This window comes from Hemiscyllium ocellatum, chromosome 10 (genome assembly GCF_020745735.1).
Source record: "Hemiscyllium ocellatum isolate sHemOce1 chromosome 10, sHemOce1.pat.X.cur, whole genome shotgun sequence".
In the NCBI taxonomy this organism is placed as follows: domain Eukaryota; kingdom Metazoa; phylum Chordata; class Chondrichthyes; order Orectolobiformes; family Hemiscylliidae; genus Hemiscyllium; species Hemiscyllium ocellatum.
This window is the reverse complement of record NC_083410.1, coordinates 79,429,875-79,454,346: the sequence shown is the minus strand read 5'-3', so window position 1 is coordinate 79,454,346 and position 24,472 is coordinate 79,429,875. Positions and strand designations below refer to the sequence as shown.

At 40.9% G+C, this 24,472-nt stretch overlaps 1 protein-coding gene across 1 annotated transcript in view; it reads right to left on the bottom strand.

Moving 5' to 3' along the window:
- Positions 1-24,472, bottom strand: part of LOC132819821 (cell cycle control protein 50A-like) — a 38,696-nt gene continuing 14,224 nt past the window's right edge. Inside the window, exons 3-7 of the mRNA XM_060831651.1 lie at positions 23,063-23,170; positions 10,337-10,424; positions 7,317-7,457; positions 4,358-4,567; positions 1-2,205 (exon numbers count right to left, since the gene is read on the bottom strand). Coding sequence (XP_060687634.1) covers positions 2,012-2,205; positions 4,358-4,567; positions 7,317-7,457; positions 10,337-10,424; positions 23,063-23,170 — 741 coding nt within the window. The 3' untranslated portion in view covers positions 1-2,011. The remainder of the gene's footprint in view (positions 2,206-4,357; positions 4,568-7,316; positions 7,458-10,336; positions 10,425-23,062; positions 23,171-24,472) is intronic.

The window sequence follows — 24,472 nt, the reverse complement described above, 5'->3', positions numbered from 1 at the left end:
TCATTTTGAACTATGATTTTATTGATCTATCAGCACAAATGCAAGGCCAGTAAGTGCAGTTGCACTTTATTGAAACACAAAATATTTGATATAAACATCATTTGTCGCACCTAGAGGTGGATACTTGCATACAAGTATTTTCCATACCTAAAAAGGGTGTTGCATAGTATCCAATTTTGGATTGAGAGTTTCCAACTGTTTCAAAGAAAGGTCAAATTATGTTGGACAGGTATGAACTTAGAGTTCAACAAACTGATTAATTTATAAAAGGATTCCTTTAACAGTGAAAGTCTGTTAATGAACTCTTATGTATTGCAATGCAGACTAAACAAATTTTAATTCAAATATCTGTAATCCACAATTTCCTAACTCCAGCGACCAGCCACATAAAACAACAAGGAGCTTTCAGAAAGAGTCTATCAAAAGACTAAATGTATGTTTCATCTGAAAAGATCTTTAATCCAACTGGTAACAGACTAAAGCAAATTCCAACAATCTTTAGAAACAACTTAAGTAATTATTTAAAAAAATACAAATTTTCAAAAGTGTGATAAATAAACTTTAATTACATTCATTTAACAAGATTTTTTTTCCCCAACAGTAGCTAGGACAATACTTTTAACTCTTTGTTGCATTCGTAAATATTCATTCCTCAGTCGCAAAAGAAAATACTTTCATGTTTCAATCTATTGAGCAGAATTTCACAACAAAGAGTGGAACTGGAACAGGAAATTGTTTGCTTATTTTTTCAAGAAGAAAAACAAAACTCCCCTTTCCCAAATCTGTGCAAGAATAATTTCTCCAGCACAAGACATAGCAACATTGAGCCATTTACAGCCAGACCTTTATTTTCATACCAATAATATCGCTTACATTCCAATAAATTACAACTGACAAAATTTGCACTCTGTTGTCAAAATCCAGCTCCCTCCCACCTCCGCACACCTACTAACACGATCGTGCTACTCCCACTTCGCCTCCCAGAAAGGAAACACACTAATTCCCTCAACAACTTGTAGTAAAGGAACTAATGACCTCAAAAACATACGATGATTGACAACATAAATCATAAGAGAGTTGCAACTACTCAGTATGATCTCCATTGGTTACCAGCTCACATTTACTCTCGTTGCAACAGAAGGTTTTTGTTTGCCCTGCTAAAATAGCTTTTAGTTACACCATCTGCAGCCAGGTTGTTCTAGAAATGATAATGACAAGAATATTGGGTATAGGGTTTTGGGAAATCACCATTATTTGAAGATACTTGATAGCATAAAAGGATTATGATCTGTAATAGGTTGTGTTGAAATATTATACTGATTTCATTGCTCTCCTCAAATTTCAGCTGCCAATTAACTACTTATTTATTGGTGGCATGTGAATGCATTGGTCGAAAACAGTAAGCAAAATAATTTCAATTTTTCGTTTTCACAGAAGATGCAAAACAATTATCCACAGGAACTGAAAATAAGACATATTGACAATTATACATGCATTTGACCAGTGTTGTGTCTTAGCTAATGATCACTAGAGCTAGTTGCAGTTTGTTAACTCTAAGGGGAAATAATCACCATATGTATATAAAATAACATGTACATTTCAATCTGTCCTTATCTGAACTTGCACATTCCACTGAATTTCTGGTTGGTAAGTAAGAACAAAAGTGCAATTAATTTTTATCATTGCTTAAGAAATATTAAAAGCAATTTCTAGAATAGGTCCAAGAATATTAACATCTATATGCACAGATTTTAGAATTTATAGCCATTAACATTGATTGTTTAAAAACGTGATCAAGCAATTTTGCACTATACTGCTTGACCTGCAAACCAAAATGTTTTCAGCATATTTTCACAGACATCAATCAGATACTGACAATGCACCAAAGACACAGCCAAATCTCACTTCATATACAATAACTGGAATTGCTTTCTAAGATCTTCCTAAAGCTTCATCATATATCAGAACTTTAGATGGATGCACATGCAGTTATTCTGTTGCAAAGACACTATTAATTAGGAATATCAGCGCTTGTGTTGCGGCTTCCATATTTGTGGTGGATGATCAGTAGTACGACTCCCAGAAAGAAGCAGATAGAACCAACAGTGATGTACGCAATCCCAAGGAATGGATTCTTTCCTCCCATCCAAGAAATAGTGCTCAAGATCATCCTTTTTCGCCCATCAAAGCTGCGCACTGGATAATCTGAACATTATAGTATAGGAAGAGTAGGACTGTACTTAACTTAAATCTTACACTTCTTGATGATTGGTTTATTTACTAGATTAATTTTCAAGAATGCTTATTTAATCCGCCTTTTGTTCAGTTACTTTGGAACACATTAAATCCCAATGAGACCAAAAGTTAATTTTGAGCATCTGTCACTTCACATTCTTACACTGACAGCACATATTGAACTGCTCAGCTATGATGAAATATGGGGTTATATCATCGTCAGGCTGGTGTTCTCTGTGAGAAAGTGCCTAAACTTTACTCCTTGACTTTGGAAAGCATCAAATCTGAACCAATCCTGTACTGGCTCAAAAGGCACTTCCCAGCAAGGATCACAGAGATTAGAAGGGGCATCCTGTTTCAGTCAACTGCAAAAGTCCAACAAATCAGCTAAGTCAGCTCAGACCTGGGATCAAACCTGATAACATTTAATGAAGCAGCATTTTGAGTGTTCATACATTATTTCATGGCATAGTCTATTTTTCAAATTTGATTATACTATTTATTCAATTATAGATTAATTTCCACCTGCTGGAGGAAATAAGTGAGCAATTTTAACTTTCGTTTAAAATTAGAATTGGATTTCACATTCTAGCTGTCCTGACTAGGTAATTTGGCATGTTACACCATTTATAAATTGTAATCATACTTTGTACATTGCACACTCTCTTTGCACTTTTCTCAATTCTGTAATCTTACACAATAAAAGGTAACATTCTCTTGACCATTTTCACTTTTATATATGAGTTGAGTCCAGGTAGTAGATATATTTTCTTTGTAACACTTCAGTTGGGGTAAGCAAAACTTTCATTAGCTCAAAACAAATCTTTTACAACTTCTTTGTCAATCTAATCTTTTTATACCACTCCAGAAAATGCTGTGCAATTATAATGGCTGACATAAAGGAAGAATTTCAAATATTAGATGGAACATTGATTACTTGTCTGGACAAATGTGGTTTCAACAGCACAAGCAACTTGACACCTTCCAGAACAGAACAGCTCGCTTGACTGGCACATCTTCCAACATTCACTCCTTCCATCAACGATGTACATTATCAAGAGTATGTACCGTCCATAAGGTGCACTATAGCAATTTATCATAGATCTTTAGACAACACCTGTCACTTTCACTTAGACGGACAAGGAAAGCAGATATATGAAAACACCACCACCTGCATGGTTCCCTCCAAGCCACTCACCATACTGACTGAGAAATAGAATTGTTATTTCTTCAGTGTTGCTGGATCAAAATTCAGGAAATCAGTTCCTTGTTAGTCTATCTCCAGCAAATGGACTCGTGGTTCAAGGAGGAGCCTGACCACCATCTTCTCAAGGGCAGTTTGAGGGGGCAATAGATTTGGCCCAGTCAGTGATGCTCACATCCCATAAATTAATTTTTTTAAAAATTTGAGAGAGTATTTACTTGACAGCTCAAAACAGACCTAATAAAATGAAAAGATAAGCCATATTTGTCATCTTGTCACAGAATGAAAAATTTCCTGATGCCATTAGAGAAAATTGCATGCAAACTGTAATATTTCCTTCTTTCCACAATTCAGATGTGCAAACAGGACAATTGGTACAGTAATTTACAAAATTGATCTGTTGCTGATTTTATAGTTGAGATTATGTCACTGTACAAGCAGAGACATATCTTCAAGTATAAAACGCAAAACCAACTGTAAATTTAAGCAGGCTGACTTGCAGAATAAATTCATATTTTATCTCTTATGATCAATTAAATCTGAACTGCCTTTCCTCTAGATACCTAACTAATATAGTTTTACTGCTTAAGTATTGGCAGGTCTTTGTACCAATACTTGTTGATGCAACATCTATATTCATTTCATTCCCATTTACAGCATAATGCAATTAGAAAAGTGAAAAGATAGGCACGTAAATGAGCCAATATGCAGTTTATAAAAAAGGATTGCAGGTATTATTTGGCCGATAGCTGCAAACATTTGATTGTAGCAAGAAAATAAGCTCATGTACAAGACTGCTTTCTGAACAAACACGAATCAGTACTTCAAGCACAGTACTTCATTAAGACTTCAAAAGGCAAATTAAAATGATAAACAGGCAGCATGTTTAGTTTTTAGCACTTTTAGTAAAAAGGATACTGTATGTGATGTGCAATGTATAATTTCCCTGTTGCAATGTAGGAGTCAACACATCCTTTTTCTCAATAAGCCTGTACAGCTTGCGAAAGGTGGGTAAAGCTGCGGTACGCATCCACACAATGAAATCTTCATTGATGAATCCATTGTTGTCCTTATCAGTTGGATCCAGTTCATACACTGGCTTTGGCCAGTTCACAGGTTTTGCAGTGTCTGTAATACAAGAACAAAGAAACTTACTGCATAGGAACAGGCCCTTTGGCCCTCTGAGCCTGTGACAACCAGATATTCTATCTAAACGTGTCGCCTATTTTCTAAGGATCTGTACTCTTTGATCTCTGCTCATTCATGTATCAGTCTAGATACATCTTAAATGGCATTATTGTGCCCACGTCGACCACCTCTGCTGGCACTACCCATCTTCTGCATAAAGAACCTTTCACGTATACCTCTCAAACTTTTCCCCTTTCACCTTGAACTCGTGATCCCTAGTAATTGGGTCCCCCACTCTGGGAAAAATGTTCTTGCTATCCACCCTGTCTATACCTCTCATGATTTTGTAGACCTCATTCAAGTCCCCCCTCAACCTCTGTATTTCTAATGAAAACAATCCTAATCTAATGAACCCCTCTTCATAGCTACTGCCTTGCATACAAGGCAACATCCTGGTGAATCCCTCTGCATCCTCTCCAAAGCATCCACATCGTTCTGGTAATGTGGCAACCAGAACTGTACACAGCATTTCAAATGTGGCCAAACCAAAGTCCAAACTATACCTTGATATTACCTTTAACTTAACCAGTTCCACCAGAGAACTCTTGAATTATGAAAAGGTCTTCTGGAAAATTTTGAAAGATTGAGATTGTTGTAGATGAAAGATTTCTGAATTTAACCTGAAGTTTATCTATTCAAAATGCTATTTATTTTTATTTTGAAACTTATTTTACAATTCCAAACCTATTTTAATATTCTAAAAGGAAGCCCAGCCAGTTCTGAAGAGGAGTAACACTGGACTCAAACTCTCTCTCTCCCCACAGATGCTGCCAGACTTGCTCATTTCTGCAGCACTTTCTGTTTTTAAACTCAATCCTCATGTTGGTCATACACCAAAGATATTCGTTTCAGTTTGAACATGTGAAACTTGCCTTATATCATAGCTTAGGTAGAAATAGTGTTCCACTAATTAATGAATCGTTATTCATTAATTATGGGGTCAGTTAGCTCAGTTGGCTGGACAGCTGGTTTGCAATGCACAGTCACTGTGGGTTTAATTCCCACACCAGCTAAGGTTACCATGAAGGATTTGCCTTCTCAAACTCTCTCCTCACCCAAGTCATGGTGACCTTCAGATTACACCATCAGTCATCTCTCCCTCGAATAAGAGAGCAGTCTTATGGTCTGGGAGGACTACGACAACTTTACCTTTTACTCATTAAAATAGAAATTCAACTTTTATTCAATTTCTTCCAAGACTGGACAGCCCACATTTGTCCAATTACTGCAAAGTGAATTGGACAATTAGTCATAAAGTCATACAGCATGGTAACAGACCCTTCGATCCAACCAGTCCATGCCAACCATAATTCCAAGTTAACCTATTCCACTGATTTGTGCTTTGCCCATATCCCTCTTAACATTTATTTATGTACTTACCTAAACTTCTTTAAAATGTTGTTAACTCTACCTGCATCCACAACTTCCTCTGGAAGTTCATTTCACACACAAACCACTGTTTTAAAAAAAAGTTACCCCTTATGCCTTTTTCAAAAATATTTCTCCTCTCGTTTTAAATATGCCCTCAATTTGAATTCCCCAAACATAGCAAGAACACGTTTGCTATTCACCTTATCTATACCCCTCTTGATTTTATAAACCTCTAAGGTCACCCCTCAACCTCTTACACTCCAGTGAAAAAGGACCCAGTTAATTCAGCCTCTCCCTATAACTCGAACCTTCCATTCCTGGCAACATCGTGATAAATGTTTCTGAACCCCCTCCAGGTTAATTATATCCTCCTGTAACAGGGAAACCAGAACTTGTCACTGTACTCCAGAAGAGGCCTTAATACATAACTTCCCAATTCATATACTTTAACCTCTGAGCAATGAAGGCAAGCATGTTAAATGCCTTCTTAACCACCTTGTCTACATGTGACACAAACTTCAAAGAATTATGTACCTAAACCTCTAGGTTTTTCTGTTCTAAAACACTACTCAAGTCCCTATCTTTTATTGTCTCCATTTGTTTTACCAAAATCCAATACCTCGCATTTATCCAAATTAAACTCTAACTGCCATTCGTCAGCCCATTGATCCAATTGATCAAGATCTCTTTGTAATCTTAAATAACCTTCTTCACAACCCACTCTACCATTTCAAATGGTGATGTCATTTGCAAACCTACTAAACTTGCCTTATATGATTTAGGTGGGAATATAGATCTACTGAGATGTAATAACTATAACAAATCTAGAAGTAATCGTGCAACCTTAGGAGCAGCTGCAAGATCCACATTACTCTTAGTCTATCATTTCAAGCACATCAATAGGTGATGCAGTTTCGACACTCAACAGAATATTCCCTTAACGTATTATTGTGGTATTTCGGTTCCACACATGCGCTAATCTAATGCTAATTTTCTTATTTAGCAGACCTTTTTGCACAGTATACTCATCTACTAAAATCGCAATTAAATCCAACCAATTTACCATCGGAGACCAAACACCCCATTCTGGAAAAGGTATACTTACCCCGTACTGTAGTAACTCTAATTTCTTAACTATAGGTGACCCATATAGTTTTTCTCCAAGATAATTTAACTATATTAATTGCAAAGTTAAGGCATTCAAGAAAACAGGGGCACAACTTTTTACCAACTCAGATAATTTCCAGCATAAAATTTACATTTTAAAAAAAACCTTATACTGATTCAAAGATATAATCCAGTGTTGAAATTAAGGTACCTTTAAAAATGGTTGATAAATTGGAATCCCCAGTTGGGTTTCTGAACTTGACATTCTTATCTGTCCACCATGCAATGCCTTTTTTAATCAATGGAATCTCACTTTGAGTGCCATTGTCAATGTAGTACAGTACCAAAGTATCTAAATGAAAAATCAAAGAACCAAGAAATTAACGGGTGAAGGGGTAAGACAGAGGTGAGAGCACAACAAAAGCCGATTCAAATTTATTTCATGAGATTTTGAAAGCACATTGTGGAATGAAGACTAAATAAAGCTTGCTCTCAATAACTCAGTGGCTAAATGCATCTTGTAGAAAAGAACACAGTCAGGCTAGATGGATTCTTTGCTCCACCATGTGCAAATACCAGGGGTGTGGAATGACCACTGCTACTGCCCTTAGGCATCAAAATTATAAAAAAAAGTCAGTTAAGAATTAGGGATGTTTAAAACTGATCCTTGATGGAAGTTGATTTGCATTATGTCAGTGTTGGACTTAACTGTGATGCCATTGGTCAATTTTTCAGCAAGATTCACCATCTAGCCTGTCCCGTGAATCAAAAATGATCACCTTAGCAAGATGCCAGAGATCACAGAATCATAGATCACAGACCCTTCGGTCCAACTCGTCCATGCCGACCAGATCATTCAATAATAGTCATAATATTCAACAAAGAAGAGAGTGATGAGGAAATCAAATTAGATCTACTCAAACATTTACATAGCCTATAAGTTGTACACTACATGTAACATTTGCCATCGTACAGCAATTTGATCTCCACAATGACCGAAGGGAATTATATAATTAAACCATTTTTGAACTATTTGCTTTCAAGCCCATTGATCCTGCATATTAAAAAAGCATTCACTCCAAACTCTTATTCGCTTTCCCTCCCCACCAACTCACCAACTTTTTAGGACTTGGCTAAAAGATACTGCGCCAATCCCTCCCAGTTTTCTAGTTCAGCTCTTTCTCCAGCCTCTGTCAATGTCTCCGCTGTATTCCCTCCCAGGCCTGAATTGCCCCCTGTACTAATTCTATTTTCGTGACCAAGGTATGCACCCTGAGCTCTCCCTTACAAATATTACAACGTATTACAAAGTCTCTAAGATCATCTCTCTGCATGTAATATCCACTTTCCAATGTCCATTTTAGATCCCTGCTCTGGCCAGTTATCTGGATTTTCATGTTTTCTTCTGTAATGGACAAGAGTATTCAGATAGATTGCACCATCACAATTGCAATACAATGTACTAGAAATAAATATTCAGGTTAGGCACCATCTCAGGAGAGGAAGACAAGAGTTAAATGCTTTTGACCTCAGATGTGTCATTTTGATGGTGGACGTTGGGGGCTGTTAGGATAAGGCACTGGGAGTCTTGATGTCAAGATTTCAAACAAGCTGCTCTTCTCAGTCATAAAGAAAGCATTTGGTAGAGACTAAAGGGTTTGATAGGTCATATCAAATGTGAGGAATTTCAAACACTTGATTGGAGAAGACTGTGGAAGAAATGAAGGCCCGGAAAGGATTCAGAGGTTTTTGAAGGAAGGGCCAAAGGGATGAGGAGAGGTGTATTTGTAAGAGAGCGAGAGCGAGAGCGAGAGCGAAATGGGGTGGGAGGATGTGGAAGATGGCATGGAAGCCTCTGCAATAGAGGGGGAACTACCTAGTTGCCGGTGGTTTTCCAGGCGGGCATACTGGAGTCTAGCAATGAATGAAAAAGCATTTACGCTGCATCGCGGATCAGCGATCTTTGTTTGCGGAGTTTCTAGAAAATGCTTAGAGCAGCTTAAGTTATTGGACCACCCTCCCGCCTCAAGTGAAAGTGAAAGTGGAAGCATTGGAGTTAGGAACTGATTACTTAGAAATCTCCAATCCCATTAACTTTCCGGTGCTCTCCATAGGAACTGCATGACACACTGAATGTTTCTAGTATTATTTTTATTTCAGATACAGATGCACAATCCTTTATCAGAAATCCTTAGGGCCAGTTATTTTTCAGAATTTTTCAGGTTTCAGAATAAATGACATTTTCACAGTGAAATAAAAACATTACCTATCAGCAGATGCACGTGTGAATAGTACGAGCACTGAGACACAATTGACACCTGCCAATGCTGGGCCATGCTGCCATCTCACATCTGAGTGACGTGGTTTGAGTGGGTGTGGAGGTGTGTCACCTGTTCCCTAAATGATGCTCCACCCTCCACGAGAAACATTTGGAATTTGGAAGCTTTTTGGATTTTGGAATTTCAGACAAAGGATTGTGTACCTGCATTTTGTTTTTGAAAAACATCATGTATTCCTCTTTTATCACTTAAAATATTTCAAACATACAAATCAGTAATACACACAGAACATGTAGAACAGGAGTGACTGATTGAAAATAAGTCAAAGAATATTAGCAAGATTCATTGACAAGTGATGCAATGGAATGGGGGAGAGGACACACAAACAGAAAAGAATTAGTGACAAGAGATGGATGTCATTCTTACTTAAGGCCATCAGTAAAATTGCACTAATTGAATTACTTACAATTTCTTGATTGTCAATAACCTGAATGCCATTGCTCATTTCTTAAAACAAATCAATGGCTGAATAGTATAATGGTTTGGAACAAATACTAACGGAATAAAATAGGTTCATTGCATTAATTGAGAATTCAATAGTTTCCTTAAATTGTTTGGAGGTTCCAACACACTCAACTTGGGAGTATGTACCAACAATGCCCCATGGCTCTGTATGAGGCCTCTGAATGGCACTTCGGAGATATACTCTCACTGACACTCTACTTTCATTCTAAGTGACTTTCTTCCACAGGGAGGTTGAATATGTCTGAATATTTGTTGTCTTGGTACATTGTGCCACAGGCTAACAAATATTTTTACAAAGTAGTATTCTTTCTAACACACAGAGGTGATGTATATTCACAGGCTGATCCAAGTCAAAGCATGTTGCATATAAGCTATACAATCTGATTTTTAATTTACTTACACAGAAAAGGTCTGTGTGCTTACATACCATTAAACAGACTGTTTGCAATCGCTCCACAAGGGGCAATAGGTAATCCATCAGACGTTCGATATGGCTCACACTCTTTGCTTGGATCCTGAGTGGGTAGAGAACAAAGATTTAAGATTGTAGTACTGAAAAAACAAAAAGAGTTTTGTATGATGGATGCTGAAAAAGCCTCACCTAGATATTGGTTGTAAATGGATACTGAAGTGATGTAGTTGGGTTCATTTACTTTTCCATTTTAAAATAAATGCAATATACGTACCCTGAAATTAATTGATCAGAAGAATTTTAAAAAGTGGACTAGGGAGTGAAATTGCTCCAGTATATAAACCGACTATGCAGGAAGCCCAAACAGGGAAGATTCATCACGAAATTTAGTAATGGATTGTGAAGTCAAGCAGATAGGAGGAAAGTAAATGTATGGGCAAAGCAAGGCAACAGTACTCAATGTACTATAATTTATGTGCAAACCTAGAAATACAAGCATGACAAAAAAAAATGAATGAAGTACAGAAAGTCCAACAGAGGAACAGTTAACTGGGAAAGTTAAAACAGGCAAATAATGGTACAAAACAGCAATGGGAAACATGAGCCCTGGAAAAAGAATATCCGTTTCAGAACTCTACTGAAACACCAAAACTAACAACATAAGAGAAAAATCAAGGATAATGCTAAGTACATGGACAACAAGAGACAATATGTGGAAAATACAAAGAGACTTGAGATAAGTTACAGAAGTTCTATAAAAGAAACAAAAAATAAAATAGCAAGTGATCTATAACCATGTAAACATGAAAATGAAAGCCCTGTTCTCACCTTATGACAAAAATTACAGATGGAGTGGTACAGAAAGATAGGATTAGTCAGAGATAATGTAGTAGATAAATACATCTAGATTCCAGGACATTCTTTGATAAGGTAGCAAATGATAGGCAAATGAATATGATCCCCTGACACTATGCTGACAGATAGCAGAATGGATAGTGTCACCAAAACATTTTATATTTAACAATGGCTTGAACGACCAAGTTTTAAAAGATTATGGAAAATTGAATTATTTCAAGCTTTGGGAAGTGGATTTCCTTAAAAAGACATCACTGAAAAGAGGGCACAGTTTTTTTAAAAAATGTCTGCCTGCAAATCACATGACTGTTGATACGGCTTTGAAGTAAACCCCTGCTGGGGCCATTGTTAAACTGTGGCTGACTTGAAGAAATGCCGGTTTTAATCTGGTTCTATAAGAGAGAAGCCCAGTAAGGATAATCTTATTTGGAAGAAAAAATTATTGCAGATGCTGGAATTCAAAGCAGACAAGTAGGAATCTGGAAAAACACAGCATGCCAGGCAGCATTAGGAGGTAGAGAAGTCAATGTGTTGGATATAATACTTCTTCAGGACCGTGCTGGAAGAAATTCGACTAAGAACAAACTGCTTTGCTGATGGCTCTCAGTTCAGAAGGAAAATTCTCGAGCTCAGGGTGAAACCTGCTCATTCTTTTCAAAAGGAAGATTGAATAAGTATCTCAAGGTTGAATTTCCTTGAGCAGGCAATTTCTGCAAGACTTCAGAGAAAACTGTGCGTGTTTAATGACATGATCACACCAGCCAGTACATCATAGGAACAGAATCAAAAATTCCTAACAAACAAAAATTGATAACTTTTTGGGTTTTTCTTGAAGGTCAAAGTGTTTTGATTTTAGAATGCCAATCTCTGCAGAGAATTTTTTTTTCCCCTTTTCCTCAAGAGAAACTGTGTGCATGTTTTATGGATATTTAGAGGTTAATACTTATGCACAGCAAACTTTTTATTAACCGGCATCTATGGGACCAGGAGTGTGCTGGTTGCTCAAATATTCAGGATAATCAGAAGATACAGTCCGAATAACTGCAGTAACTCTAACCAAGCAAAGTTTCAAGGCATTCACATCCCTCAAAAAATCTATGTAAAAACATCAACACATCTCCTAAAATCAATGTAAAAACACACTAAGTAATAGAAACATAATTCAGGAAGTATATATATCACTGTTATATTTTATTTACAGTGTAACTGCTTGGACATCACATTAGTTCATGGTATTTGAGGTATATAATTTTTTGACTGTTTATTAAGAGTGCCGGTTGATCAGGCACAGTTTGTTCCTAATTTCACAAAGCTTAGGAATAATGTGGGCACTCATTAAAAAGAGTGTGAAATATTAGAGAAGGGAACCAATGGAGGGACTGATGTCCTTGAAGGTAGATGACTTGTAATCTAGGATGAGATAAAGGAAGCTAGAGGGGAAATACGGATTCTCAGAGGATCCAACCCTCATTTGTTACAGGCAAGATACCAAAGGTTGGAATTCTGCAAATATTATACATTATTCAAAAATGATATTAGGGATAAGCCAAATAATTATACGCTAATCTTCTCTCGGTGGTGGGCAAATTATTGGAATTCAATGTACTGATGAAGACCAAATTCTCTTCACCAGGGAGATCCAGGCATGAATTTAGCCATAAAAGACAGGCAGGCAGTTGGGTTAAATTACCACCTCAACTACTCACTGCCTGAACTTGTTTCTGACCAGCATAGCCAGGCCCAGAAGCAGATTAAGAAAAATTCCTCCCTTTGCCTACTCTCTCCATGTTGGATTACCAAAGGTCAGGAGTGTGTTGCTATGGTGCAGCCAAAGCTTGAAGATAAGTTTGAAGTTTGGATCCTGTAACACTACGCATTCAACATAAACAGGAAACACTGACACAAGGCCACAAGAATTCCAGGCAGCCTGCAAATCCATGTATTGTATAGGACTATTCTATACAACATCCTTCTTGCCAAATCCGAAAGAAACTCTCCCATAGTCAGTTTGCCACCAGGGGTTCCCACAATCTCAAGTTGGCAAGACAGAATGCTACAGGTCACCTCAGCCAACAACTGCTGGGAAGTTCCACACAGAAGGTTGCAACTCATAAGGAGTCCAGATTAAATTGACAGAGGAAAATACTGCCAATGGTAGAGGGCTAAGAAAAAAAGGGGGACAAATTGGCAAAAGTACAAGAACAGATATGAGTAAAAAAAAAATTTGTTTAGCAAATAGTGACGATGTGGTATATACAGCCTGAGGGGGTAATGGAATAGATTTAATTGTGGCTTTCAATAGGGAATTAGATAAGCACCTGAAGGAAATAGAATTGCAGGGTCATAGGGGAAGGACAGGATTGAGTCCAGACAAATTACGACCACGGTGAGACAGCAAAGACTCAAATGGTTTCGGTCTGTGGTGTAACCATTCTGATTCTACGACGTGAATGTTATATTACAAAAGGAGAGAAAAAAGTTATGGACATGACAATAATCAATAGAAAATACACACTAAAAATAATAATTTAAGTTAGTAACTCATCCTGTCCACTGAGAAATTCATCTTTGATAGCTAAAACCACTTACGGACATTGGTCAAAATCTTTCAGTCCTCAATGGATACCAGAACAGTACTAAAGACTGGGGGGTTGCTAATGTTGTAGCACTATTCAAGGAAAGCGCAAAACATAAGACCCAAAATACAGGGCAGTCAGCTATATGTGCCAGTGGCAGGAAAGTTAGTTGAAACCATTTCAGAGACAAAATAAGCTTTCATTCAAAAAACCCTGCTTAACTAAGGGGTTCCAGTATTTATTTGTTAAAGGAAAATCTCATATGATTAGCCCAATCAAGATAGTACAGTTGATGGATGCACTAACTTTTGGAAGAACCACACAGGCCTTTGTTGACAATATGGAAGACCACAGAATTAAGGGAAGAGTTGCTGCAGTATAAATTTAAAATTGGCTATGACAAGAAGAAAAGGTTGACAGCAGATGGATGCTTTTCAGACTGTGTGGCAGACAGTTCCCAGAGAACAATTTTGGGTCAATTACTCTATAGAAGTTTTATAAATGATTTGGGTACTATAGGGATCAGCACAGTAAAAGGTGAAGAAAATACAAAGCTTGACAAAGTGATAAATTATGGGATCATTATAGACTTCAGAATAATATTAAAACGATGGTGAAATGGAAAGAAGCATGTTATACAGAATTCAATGCAGTTATATAGGAAGTGATGCACTTTTAATGTAAAAACTTGAAATAAGAATACTCTGAATGGTAAAGGTTTGAAGTGTACATATGCAGAGACTAGAGTCTTGGTGGTCCCACATGTACAAAGGCAAGATATTAAAGTGATTTTAAAAAAAATATCTAAATGTTGACTGTTTTTCTCATTACAGATGTCGCCAGATCGGCTGAGTTTCTCCAGTGCTTCCGGTTTTTGTTTTAGACTTCCAGAATCCCTGATGCTTTGTTTTTGTTAGTGTTTACAATATACTGCCACATCTCTTCCAGGTATGGCCAGCTTGAAGAGATTCAGCTCTGCTCTCTGGCAGGATTTGTTTGAACCTTCGCTCTTACCACGATTGTTATTTTCATTTTCCCTCCTCCTGTTTGACATAGTGTTTGCCAAAACTCACTTTCAGAGCCACAACTCATCCCTTAGCGAGTGCCTCCAGCTCAGGCTGAACCCACATGGATTCTGGAAAAGCACAGCAGGTCAGGCAGCATCCAAGGAGCGGGGAAATCGCTGTTTCTGGCATAAGCCCTTCGTCAGGAATGAGGAGTGTGTGCCAAGTAGGCTAAGATAAAAGGTAGGGAGGAGGGACTTGGGAATGCGACAGGTGGAAGGAGGTTAAGGTGAAGGTGATTGGTCGGAGAGGGAGTGGGGGCGGAGAGGTCAGAAAGAAGATTGCAGGTCAAGAAGGTGGTGCTAAGTCCGAGGGTTGGGACTGAGATAAGGTGAGGAGAAGGGAAATGAGGAAGCTGGAGAAATCTGCATTCATCCCTTGTGGTTGGAGGGTTCCTAGGCTGAAGGTGAGGCGCTGTTCCTCCAGGTGTCGTGTTGCCATGGTCTGGCAATAGAGGAGGCCAAGGACCTGCAAGTCCTTGGTGGAATGGGAGGAGGAGTTAAAGTGTTCAGCCATGAGGCGGTTGGGTTGGTTGGTGCAGGTGTCCCAGAGGTGTTCTCTGAAACGTTCCGCAAGTAGGCGGCCTGTCTCCCCAATGTAGAGGAGGCCACATCGGGTGCAGCGGACGCAGTAACTGATGTGTGTGGAGGTGCAGGTGAATTTGTGACTGATTTGGAAGGATCCCTTGGGGCCTTGGAGGGAAGTGAGGGAGGAGGTGTGGGCGCAAGTTTTGCATTTCTTGCGGTTGCAGGGGAAGGTGCCGGGATTGGAGGTTGGCTTGGTGGGGGGTGTGGACTTGACAAGGGAGTTGCGGAGGGAGTGGTGTTTCCGGAACGCTGATAGGGTAGGGGAGGGAAATATATCCTTGGTGTTGGGGTTTGTTTGGAGATGGTGGAAATGACGAAGGATGATACGATGTATCTGGAGGTTGGTGGGGTGATAGGTGAGGACCAGTGGGGTTCTGGCCTGGTGGCGATTGGAGGGGCGGGGTTCAAGGGCAGAGGAGCGGGAAGTGGAGGAGATGCGGTGGAGAGCATCATCAACCACGTCGGAGGGGAAATTATAGTCTTTGGAGGAGGCGGCCATCTGGGTTGTTCGGTATTAGAATTGGTCCTCCTGGGAGCAGATGCAGCGGAGGCGAAGAAATTGGGAATATGGGATGGCATTTTTACAGGGGGCAGGGTGGGAGGAGGTGTAATCTAGGTAGCTGTGGGAGTCGGTCGGTTTATAGTAAATGTCCGTGTTGAGTCGGTCGCCTGAGATAGAAATGGAGAGGTCTAGGAAGGGGAGGGAGGAGTCTGTGATGGTCCAGGTAAATTTGAGGTCGGGTGGAAGGTGTTAGTAAAGTGGATGAACTGTTCAATCTCCTCATGGGAGCACGAGGTAGCGCTGATACAGTCATCAATGTAGTGGAGGAAAAGGTGGGGGTGTGGTACTATTGTAGCTGCGGAAGATGGACTTTTCCACATACCCACCAAAGAGACAGGCATAGCTGGGGGCCTTGCGGGTGCCTATGGCTACTCCTTTGGTTTGGTGGAAGTGGGAGGATTGGAAATTGAAATTGTTCAGAGTGAGGACCAGTTCAGTCAGTTGAAGGAGGGTGAGAGTGGAAAGGTACTGGTTGGTTCAGCAGGAAAGGAAGGAGCAGAGGGCTTTGAGGCTTTCGTGATGGGGGATGGAGGTGTATAGGGACTGGATGTTTATGGTGAAGATAAGGTATTGGGAGTCGGGGAAGCAAAAATCCTGGAGGAGGTGGAGGGCGTGGGGGGTGTCCTGAATGCAGGTCGGGAGTTCTTGGACTAAGGGGGACAGGACCGTGTCGAGGTATGCAGAGATGAGTTTGGTGGGGCTGGAGCAGGCTGAGACAATGGGTCGGCCGGGGCAGTCAGGTTTGTGGATTTTGGGCAGGAGGTAGAAATGGGCGGTGCAGGGGTTGTGGGACTATGAGGTTGGAGGCAGTGGATGGGAGATCCCCTGAGGTGATGAGGTTATGGATGATTTGGAGATGATGGTTTGGTGGTGGGAGGTGGGTCATGGTCAAGGGGGCAGTAGGAGGTGGTGTCTGTGAGCTGGCGTCTAGCCTCAGCAATGTAAAGATCGGTGCGCCAAACTACCACCGTGCCTCCCTTGTCTGCCGGTTTGACAGTGAGGTTGGGGTTGGAGCTGGAGCGGAGACTCAACACGGACATTTACTATAAACCGACCGACTCCCACAGCTACCTAGATTACACCTCCTCCCACCCTGCCCCCTGTAAAAACGCCATCCCATATTCCCAATTCCTTCGCCTCAGCTGCATTTTGGGCGACACGGTGGCACAGTGGTTAGCACTGCTGCCTCACAACGCCAGAGACCCGGGTTCAATTCCCGACTCAGGCGACTGACTGTGTGGAGTTTGCACGTTCTCCCCGTGTCCGCGTGGGTTTCCTCCGGGTGCTCCGGTTTCCTCCCACAGTCCAAAGATGTGCGGGTCAGGTGAATTGGTCATGCTAAATTGCCTATAGTGTTAGGTAAGGGGTAAATGTAGGGGTATAGGTGGGTTGCGCTTCGGCGGGTCGTTGTGGACTTGTTGGGCCGAAGGGCCTGTTTCCACACTGTAAGTAATCTAATCTAATCTGCTCCCAGGAGGACCAATTCCAATACTGAACAACCCAGGTGGCCTCCTTCAAAGACCGCAATTTCCCCTCAGTTGTGGTTGCCGATGCTCTCCACCGCATCTCCTCCACTTTCCGCTCCTCTGCCCTTGAACTAGGACAGAACCCCACTGGTCCTCACCACTTCGGAACCCTCCAACCACAAGGGATGAATGCAGATTTCTCCAGCTTCCTCATTTCCCGCCCCCCCCCAACTTATCTCAGTCCCAACCCGCAGACTCAGCACCGCCTTCTTGACCTGCAATCTTCTTCCTGACTTCTCCGCCCCCACCCCCTCTCCAGCCTATCACCCTCACCTTAACCTCCTTCCATCTATCGCATTCCCAACACCCCTCCGCCAAGTCCCTCCTCCCTACCTTAGCCTGCTTGGCACACCCTCCTCATTCCTGAAGAAGGGCTTATGCCCGAAACATCGATTCTCCTGCTCCTTGGATGCTGCCTGACCTGCTGCGCTTTTCCAGCAACACATTTTTGACCTCTAATCTCCAGCTTCTGTAGTCCTCACTTTCTCCCACATGGATTCTAACTGGAAGTTCAGCCTTCTTGTTTTGAGTCCACCCAGGATCACAGGTTTCTCCAGGAAGTATCCACATCCTTTGGAATCTTCCTCCTCTCTGCTTCCCTCTGGCTCCATCCCTACCTCTAACCACCTCTTACCATGTATTTTCTGTTTCTTCTGAGCTTCTGCACTGATGCTGAAGCATCTGTACTCAGCAAAGGATGTGATTTTATCCCTTTATACCACAATGAGGTTCAGGCAAACCATGACTTCAAACTCTTCTTTCAATGTTTTGGCAACCCTTGCCCACTTCTTTGGACACGAGTCCTCTCCCCATCCCACAGAATGCTTTACCCACCTCACACTCTCCCTCCAGCTGGGTCCCTCCCTGTGGTCTCTTACTTGCAGTTGACATGTCGATTGAGAGCTGTAGTTGAGAGATTAGCCACCTTAATTTCTCTACTCCCCTGACCCGTTCTAACTTAATGTCCTTGTAACTTATTTTTCCATGAGTTCTCAGATCCAACCCTGACTTTGTAATCAAACCTGCTGACAAGGGTGGTGCTGTTGTTGTCTGCTGTACTGACAAATACCTTGTGGAGGCTGTGCAACAGCTCTCTGACATCTCTTCCTATCTCCCCCTATGATCTTACCATCAAACATCAAGCTATTGTTTCCACAATTGTGATTAACTTAATCGCATTTAGGGACATTCTACAGGAACTACAGGAATGCCCTGACAGACTCATTGTTCCTGCCCATAAAACCTTTTTCTTTCTACTTTGACTTGATTTTCTCTTCCCTTGTCCACTTCTTTCCACATACATCCATGATTCATCTGACACCCGCCACATCCTCTTCACATCCATCTCCCATCAAGGTGATCTGAGGGCTCTCCAATTCTTCTATGAGAGAAAGCCTGAATCATCCCCATCCACCAGCAACTTCCTTCACCTCGCCAAACTCGTCCCCACTTTGAGCAACAACTCCTTTGACTCCCCTCACTTTCTCAACGTCAAATGTGCAGTCACAGGAATCCACATGAGCCTCAGTTTGAGACTTTGTGGGTTACATGGAACACGGGGAGAATGTGCAAATTCCACACAGACAGTTGCTGAAGGTCCCTGACAATGTGAGGTAGACGTACTAACCACTGAACTACCATACCACCTCATTCGGAATTGGAAAATTTATCAATTTTGCTTCCAATTTTCGCCTTGCTCTCAGTTTCACCTGGCCCAGCTCAGATTCCTCCTTTCCCTTCCTTGACATCTCAGGTTCTATTTCTGAGGATAAACTGGCCACCAATATCCATTACCGAACCCACAGATTCCCACAATTATCTTGACTATACATCTATACACCCTCTGCTCCCTGTAAGGACTTCATTCCATTCTCCCAGTTTCTCTTATGCATCCATTTCAATAAACGCCTAAGAAACGTCTACCTTTTTTTCCCTTACAGACCTACTGTGGTTGACAGCCTTCAGCTGTGTTGACCCATTTCCAACACTTCTGCCCTCACTCCTTCCCTTCCCTCAGCCCATAAGTCCACCTGATGCTCACTTTCAATCCCACCCAGCCACCATACCCAAAGGATCATAAGCTGTCACTGCCACCGCCAGACACAAATCCCCCTCCCTTCCTTGAAAACATTCCACAGGACCATTCCCTTCAGAACACCTTGGTCCATTCTCCCCTCCAATCCTAGCAATCATCACATCCCTATGACACTTCCCATGCAATCGTAGAAGGTGCAACAGTTGCTCATTTACGTTCTTCCTTTTCACTATTCAAGGTCCCAGACCCACCTTTAATTGTACCTGCACCTCATCCAAAACAATACTCGCTGCTCATAATGTGATCTCCTCTATATAAGGGAGATGAAACGCAGATAGGATCACTGCTTGCTGAACACCTAAGCATTACCTATAAAAATGACCTCAAACTTACAGTTGCCTACCACTTCAAAGTACCATTGTGTTCCCATTCCAACATCGCTGTCTCAGGCCTGCTGCATTGTTCCAGCAAGACTGAACACAATCTGGAACAATACATCATCTTCCACTTCAGCACCTTTACAGCCTTCAGGACTTACTGAGTTTAACAATTTCAGAATGTGAACATCGTCCTCTATGTTTGTTAATTACCTCACACATAAATCCTGTTCCATTGGTTTGCCCCCAGCACATCCAACCCACTTTCAACCATTTACACTTCTCTTAGCACCCTACACAACATTCATTTTTCTCAGTTTATCAGCAGCAATATCCGTTTGCCTACTCCTATCTTCACTCTCTCTCTGGACACATTCTCCATGTACTCTAGTCACTTGCCCCTCCCCCACCAACATAAAGGTACTGACATTTCCACCACCTCCAAAAAAGACCCCACCACCAGGGATATATTTCCCTCCCCATCGCTTTCCGCCTTCCGCAAAGACCGTTCCCTCCGTGACTACCTGGTCAGGTCCACGCCCCCCTACGACCCACCCTCCCATCCTGGCACTTTCCCCTGCCACCGCAGGAACTGTAAAACCTGTGCCCACACCTCCTCCCTCACCTCTATCCAAGGTCCTAAAGGAGCCTTCCACATCCAAAGTTTTACCTGCTCATCCACTAATATCATTTATTGTATCCATTGCTCCCAATGTAGTCCCCTCTACATTGGGGAGACTGGGCACCTCCTAGCAGAGCGCTTTAGGGAACATCTCCGGGACACCCGCACCAATCAACCAGACCGCCCCGTGGCCCAACATTTCAACTCCCCCTCCCACTCTGCCGAGGACATGGAGGTCCAGGGCCTCCTTCACCGCCACTCCCTCACCACCAGATGCCTGGAGGAAGAACACCTCATCTTCTGCCTCGGAACACTTCAACCCCAGGGCATCAATGTGGACTTCAACAGTTTCCTCATTTTCTCTTCCCCCACCTCATCCTAGTTTCAAACTTCCAGTTCAGCACTGTCCCCATGACTTGTCCGACCTGCCCAGCTCCTTTTCCACCTATCCACTCCACCCTCTCCTCCCTGACCTAATCACCTTCATCTCCTCCCCCACTCACCCATTGTACTCTATGCTACTCTCTCCCCACCCCCACCTCCCTCCAGCTTATCTCTCCATGCTTCCAGCTCACTGCCTTTATTCCTGATGAAGGGCTTTTGCCCGAAACGTCGATTTCGCTGCTCGTTGGATGCTGCCTGAACTGCTGTGCTCTTCCAGCACCGCTGATCCATGAATGGGTAAATTGACAAGAATTTCATTTCATGGTTGAAATTAACAAAAGTTAGAAATTGTTCAAGCGTCACTCCACAGAACATAGAAATGATACAGCACAGAAGGGGGACATTGACTCCATCTTGTCGATGCCAAGTCAAAGATACCCAGATATCTTTTCTAATCCCACCTCTAGCAACTGGCCCATAGCCTTGCAGTATTTAAGAGTCAGATCTACATACTATTTAGTATCTCTGCCTCTTCCACTGACTAGATCAAATTCTAGATGCCTCCCACCCTCTACGCAAAAACGGTTTTCCTCACATCTCCTCTAACATTTATGCCAGTTAGCTCTAATCTATGACCTCCGGTTTTTGAACTCTGCCCAGGGAAACAGGTTCCTCCTGTCTATTCTATCTCCACCCCTCACCATTGTTCTGTACCCCAATCATATCAGCCCTCAGCCTTCTCTGTTCCAAGAAAAACAACCCCAATGTCTCCAGTCTTTCTTCATAGATACAATTCTCCAGCCTTGGCATCATTTTAGTAAACCTTCTCTGCACTCTCGTCAGAGCAATTTGGTCCTTCCTGAAATGTGGTGACCAGAACTGCATACATTACTCCAGTTGTGGCCTCACCAGTGTCTTCTACATTTTCATTTTTATCCCTACTTTTGTATTCAATACCTCTGCCAACAAAGGAGAGCATTCCATATGCCTTCTTTACCACTTTATCTACCTGTAGTGTTACTTTTAGGGACTTGTTCACTTGCACACCAAGATCTCTCCCTCTGAGTATATTCGCTTTTACCATGTATTCCTTTTGCCCTATGATCTCTCTAAATGCATTATCTCACATTTAATCAGGGCTGAACTCCATCTGCCACTTCCTACCCATTCCATCAGCCCATCTATATCATCTGAGCTTACAAGTATCCTCTACACGGCAATGTCTGCAAACTTCTGAATTTCTTGCTCGAATGCTAGCAGAGTTGTATTGCAGTCTTTAATACTGTGCTACTTCCAGAATGAAATTGACAGTACAGTAAAATTATCTAGCAGCTATGGGACCAGGAGGGTGCCGATTGATCAATTATTCCAGATAATCAAACGGTCCACATAATCAATGTAAAAACACACACTAAGTAATATAAACATAATACACATCACTTATACTTTATTTACAACATAAATCACTTGGGGGAAAAAATGCAACTTACCTTAAATAAAATCAGCAGAGAACCTTCTCACTCTGGCAACTGACTACTCTGACACTACAGTAAATTGCAGTATGGAGGAGAAATTGACTCAAAATTGAATCAAAGGACAAAGAAAATTACAGCACAGGAATAGGCCATTTGGCCCTCCAAGCTTGTGCCGATCCAGATCCTCTATCTAAACCTGTCGCCTATTTTCTAAGGATCTGTATCCCCCGCTCCTTGCCCATTCGTCTACCTGTCTAGATATATTGCAAATGATGCTACCGTGCCTGCCCCTCCCACCTCCACCAGTAAGGCGTTCCAGGCGCCCACGCTCCTCTGCATAGAACTTCCCATGCATATCCCCCTTAAACTTTTCTCCTCTCACCGTGAACCCGTGACCTTTAATAATCAAGTTCCCCACTCTGGGGAACAAGCTTCTTGCTATCCAACTGCTGATATTTCATGTAGCCAATCAATTGAACAAGTATATTTACATTGAGGTAAATAAATTTTTAAAATCAATGATAATTGGGCAGAATAATACAATAAACTTCACAATATTTGGAGTATATAATTTTTGCCAGCTTATCAAGAGCACCAGTTCATAAGTGCCAGTTAAAACAAAGTTTGCAGTATAAACACTCAGTTATTACAATTATATTCCAAAAAAAATCCACTTACTTTTAAAGAACCCTTATCACCATTAAGCTGGCTGTCATCTCTTGATTTGACATATCGTCTATGGTTCTGGTAGAAATTTGATAATCCATAATACATAAAAACATTTCCCTGCAAAATACAGTTTAAACAAGGTTCAGTTACAGGCTTTGGTCAGAAAGCTACTTTCATTTTTAGGAAAGTTTGCACAGGACATTGTACAAGGTTGCTAACACAATCACTACTAAGGTAAACACAATCTATCTTTATTTAGTATATAGGTATATAGTATAATCGCTTTTTGCTATGTGACCAACAAACTAAATTACAATGAAAACATGGGACACACTCAAGACTAATGTGATTACCCCTCCTCTTACTTTACAGTAACTGAGTTAGGTTTACAAAATAATTCTGTGGAGACCCCTGGTCTCTTTTGCCAGATATAACAATGTCTTTTAAAAAAAAGGTAGTTTGACACAGCAAGTTGTATGGGGTTATCTTTCTATCCTGTAAATTTCCTGTCAGATTTAATATTCTTATCTGGCAATGAATGCCTTATGCTATTAAGAGCCCTGCTTGGCATAATGGAAGCCCTGCAGAATAGAAATTGACCTAATTATTCCACTGGGTTTATTGCATAGAGCCACTTTCTATTGCTGTTTCTTACCATTTAATTTGAAAAGTTATTGCAACAAAAAAAAATCTGGTTTCTACTATCACATGGGTCATTAAAATCATGACAAGATGCTTCATTGCTCCTGAACCTAACAATAGACAAGAATTTCAAGATGTCATAATGTGTTAATGACACTTGTGAATTCATTGCATTATCTCTTCCTAAACAAAAAAATGTTAATTTTATGTTATTCTTGAATGGTTTCGGATCTGGTGTACAGGCATGTTTATTACCGAAAAGTCTCAAGAAACTAGTCAAAAACGTTTTTCTCATACTACCATTTCTACTGTCATCTTGTGTAACTACTGCAGAAATATTTCCAATGAAACCAAAAGATCCTGACCGTTCCAAAGTATAAATAAGCAACATTGCATCATACTAACAACCTACTTAAGCATTCTTTCACAGTATCTTTGTTCTAAGGAGCAAAGAACATCATCTCCTTCACCCGTCATTCCCTTCCAGCAGAAGGAAGAAAATACAATCACAACTGAGCAAACAGCCGATCAGAGCATCAGACCCCAGGTCTGGGTTTCAACTGACTATAGTCTTGATTTCTGCTGTCAAAGTTGTGTAATAACACAAAATTACTTTGAAGGGCATGAACAATCTTGACCTCCTACTGCATGTATAACCAAAATTCAACACAGGCAAGCATCTACAAACACTCCATTACCCACCAGCAAAAAGAAGTCTGGAATGTTTAAAAGTCTCAACCCTCTAATGTCTACTTTCATTTAAAATTTAACCATGTT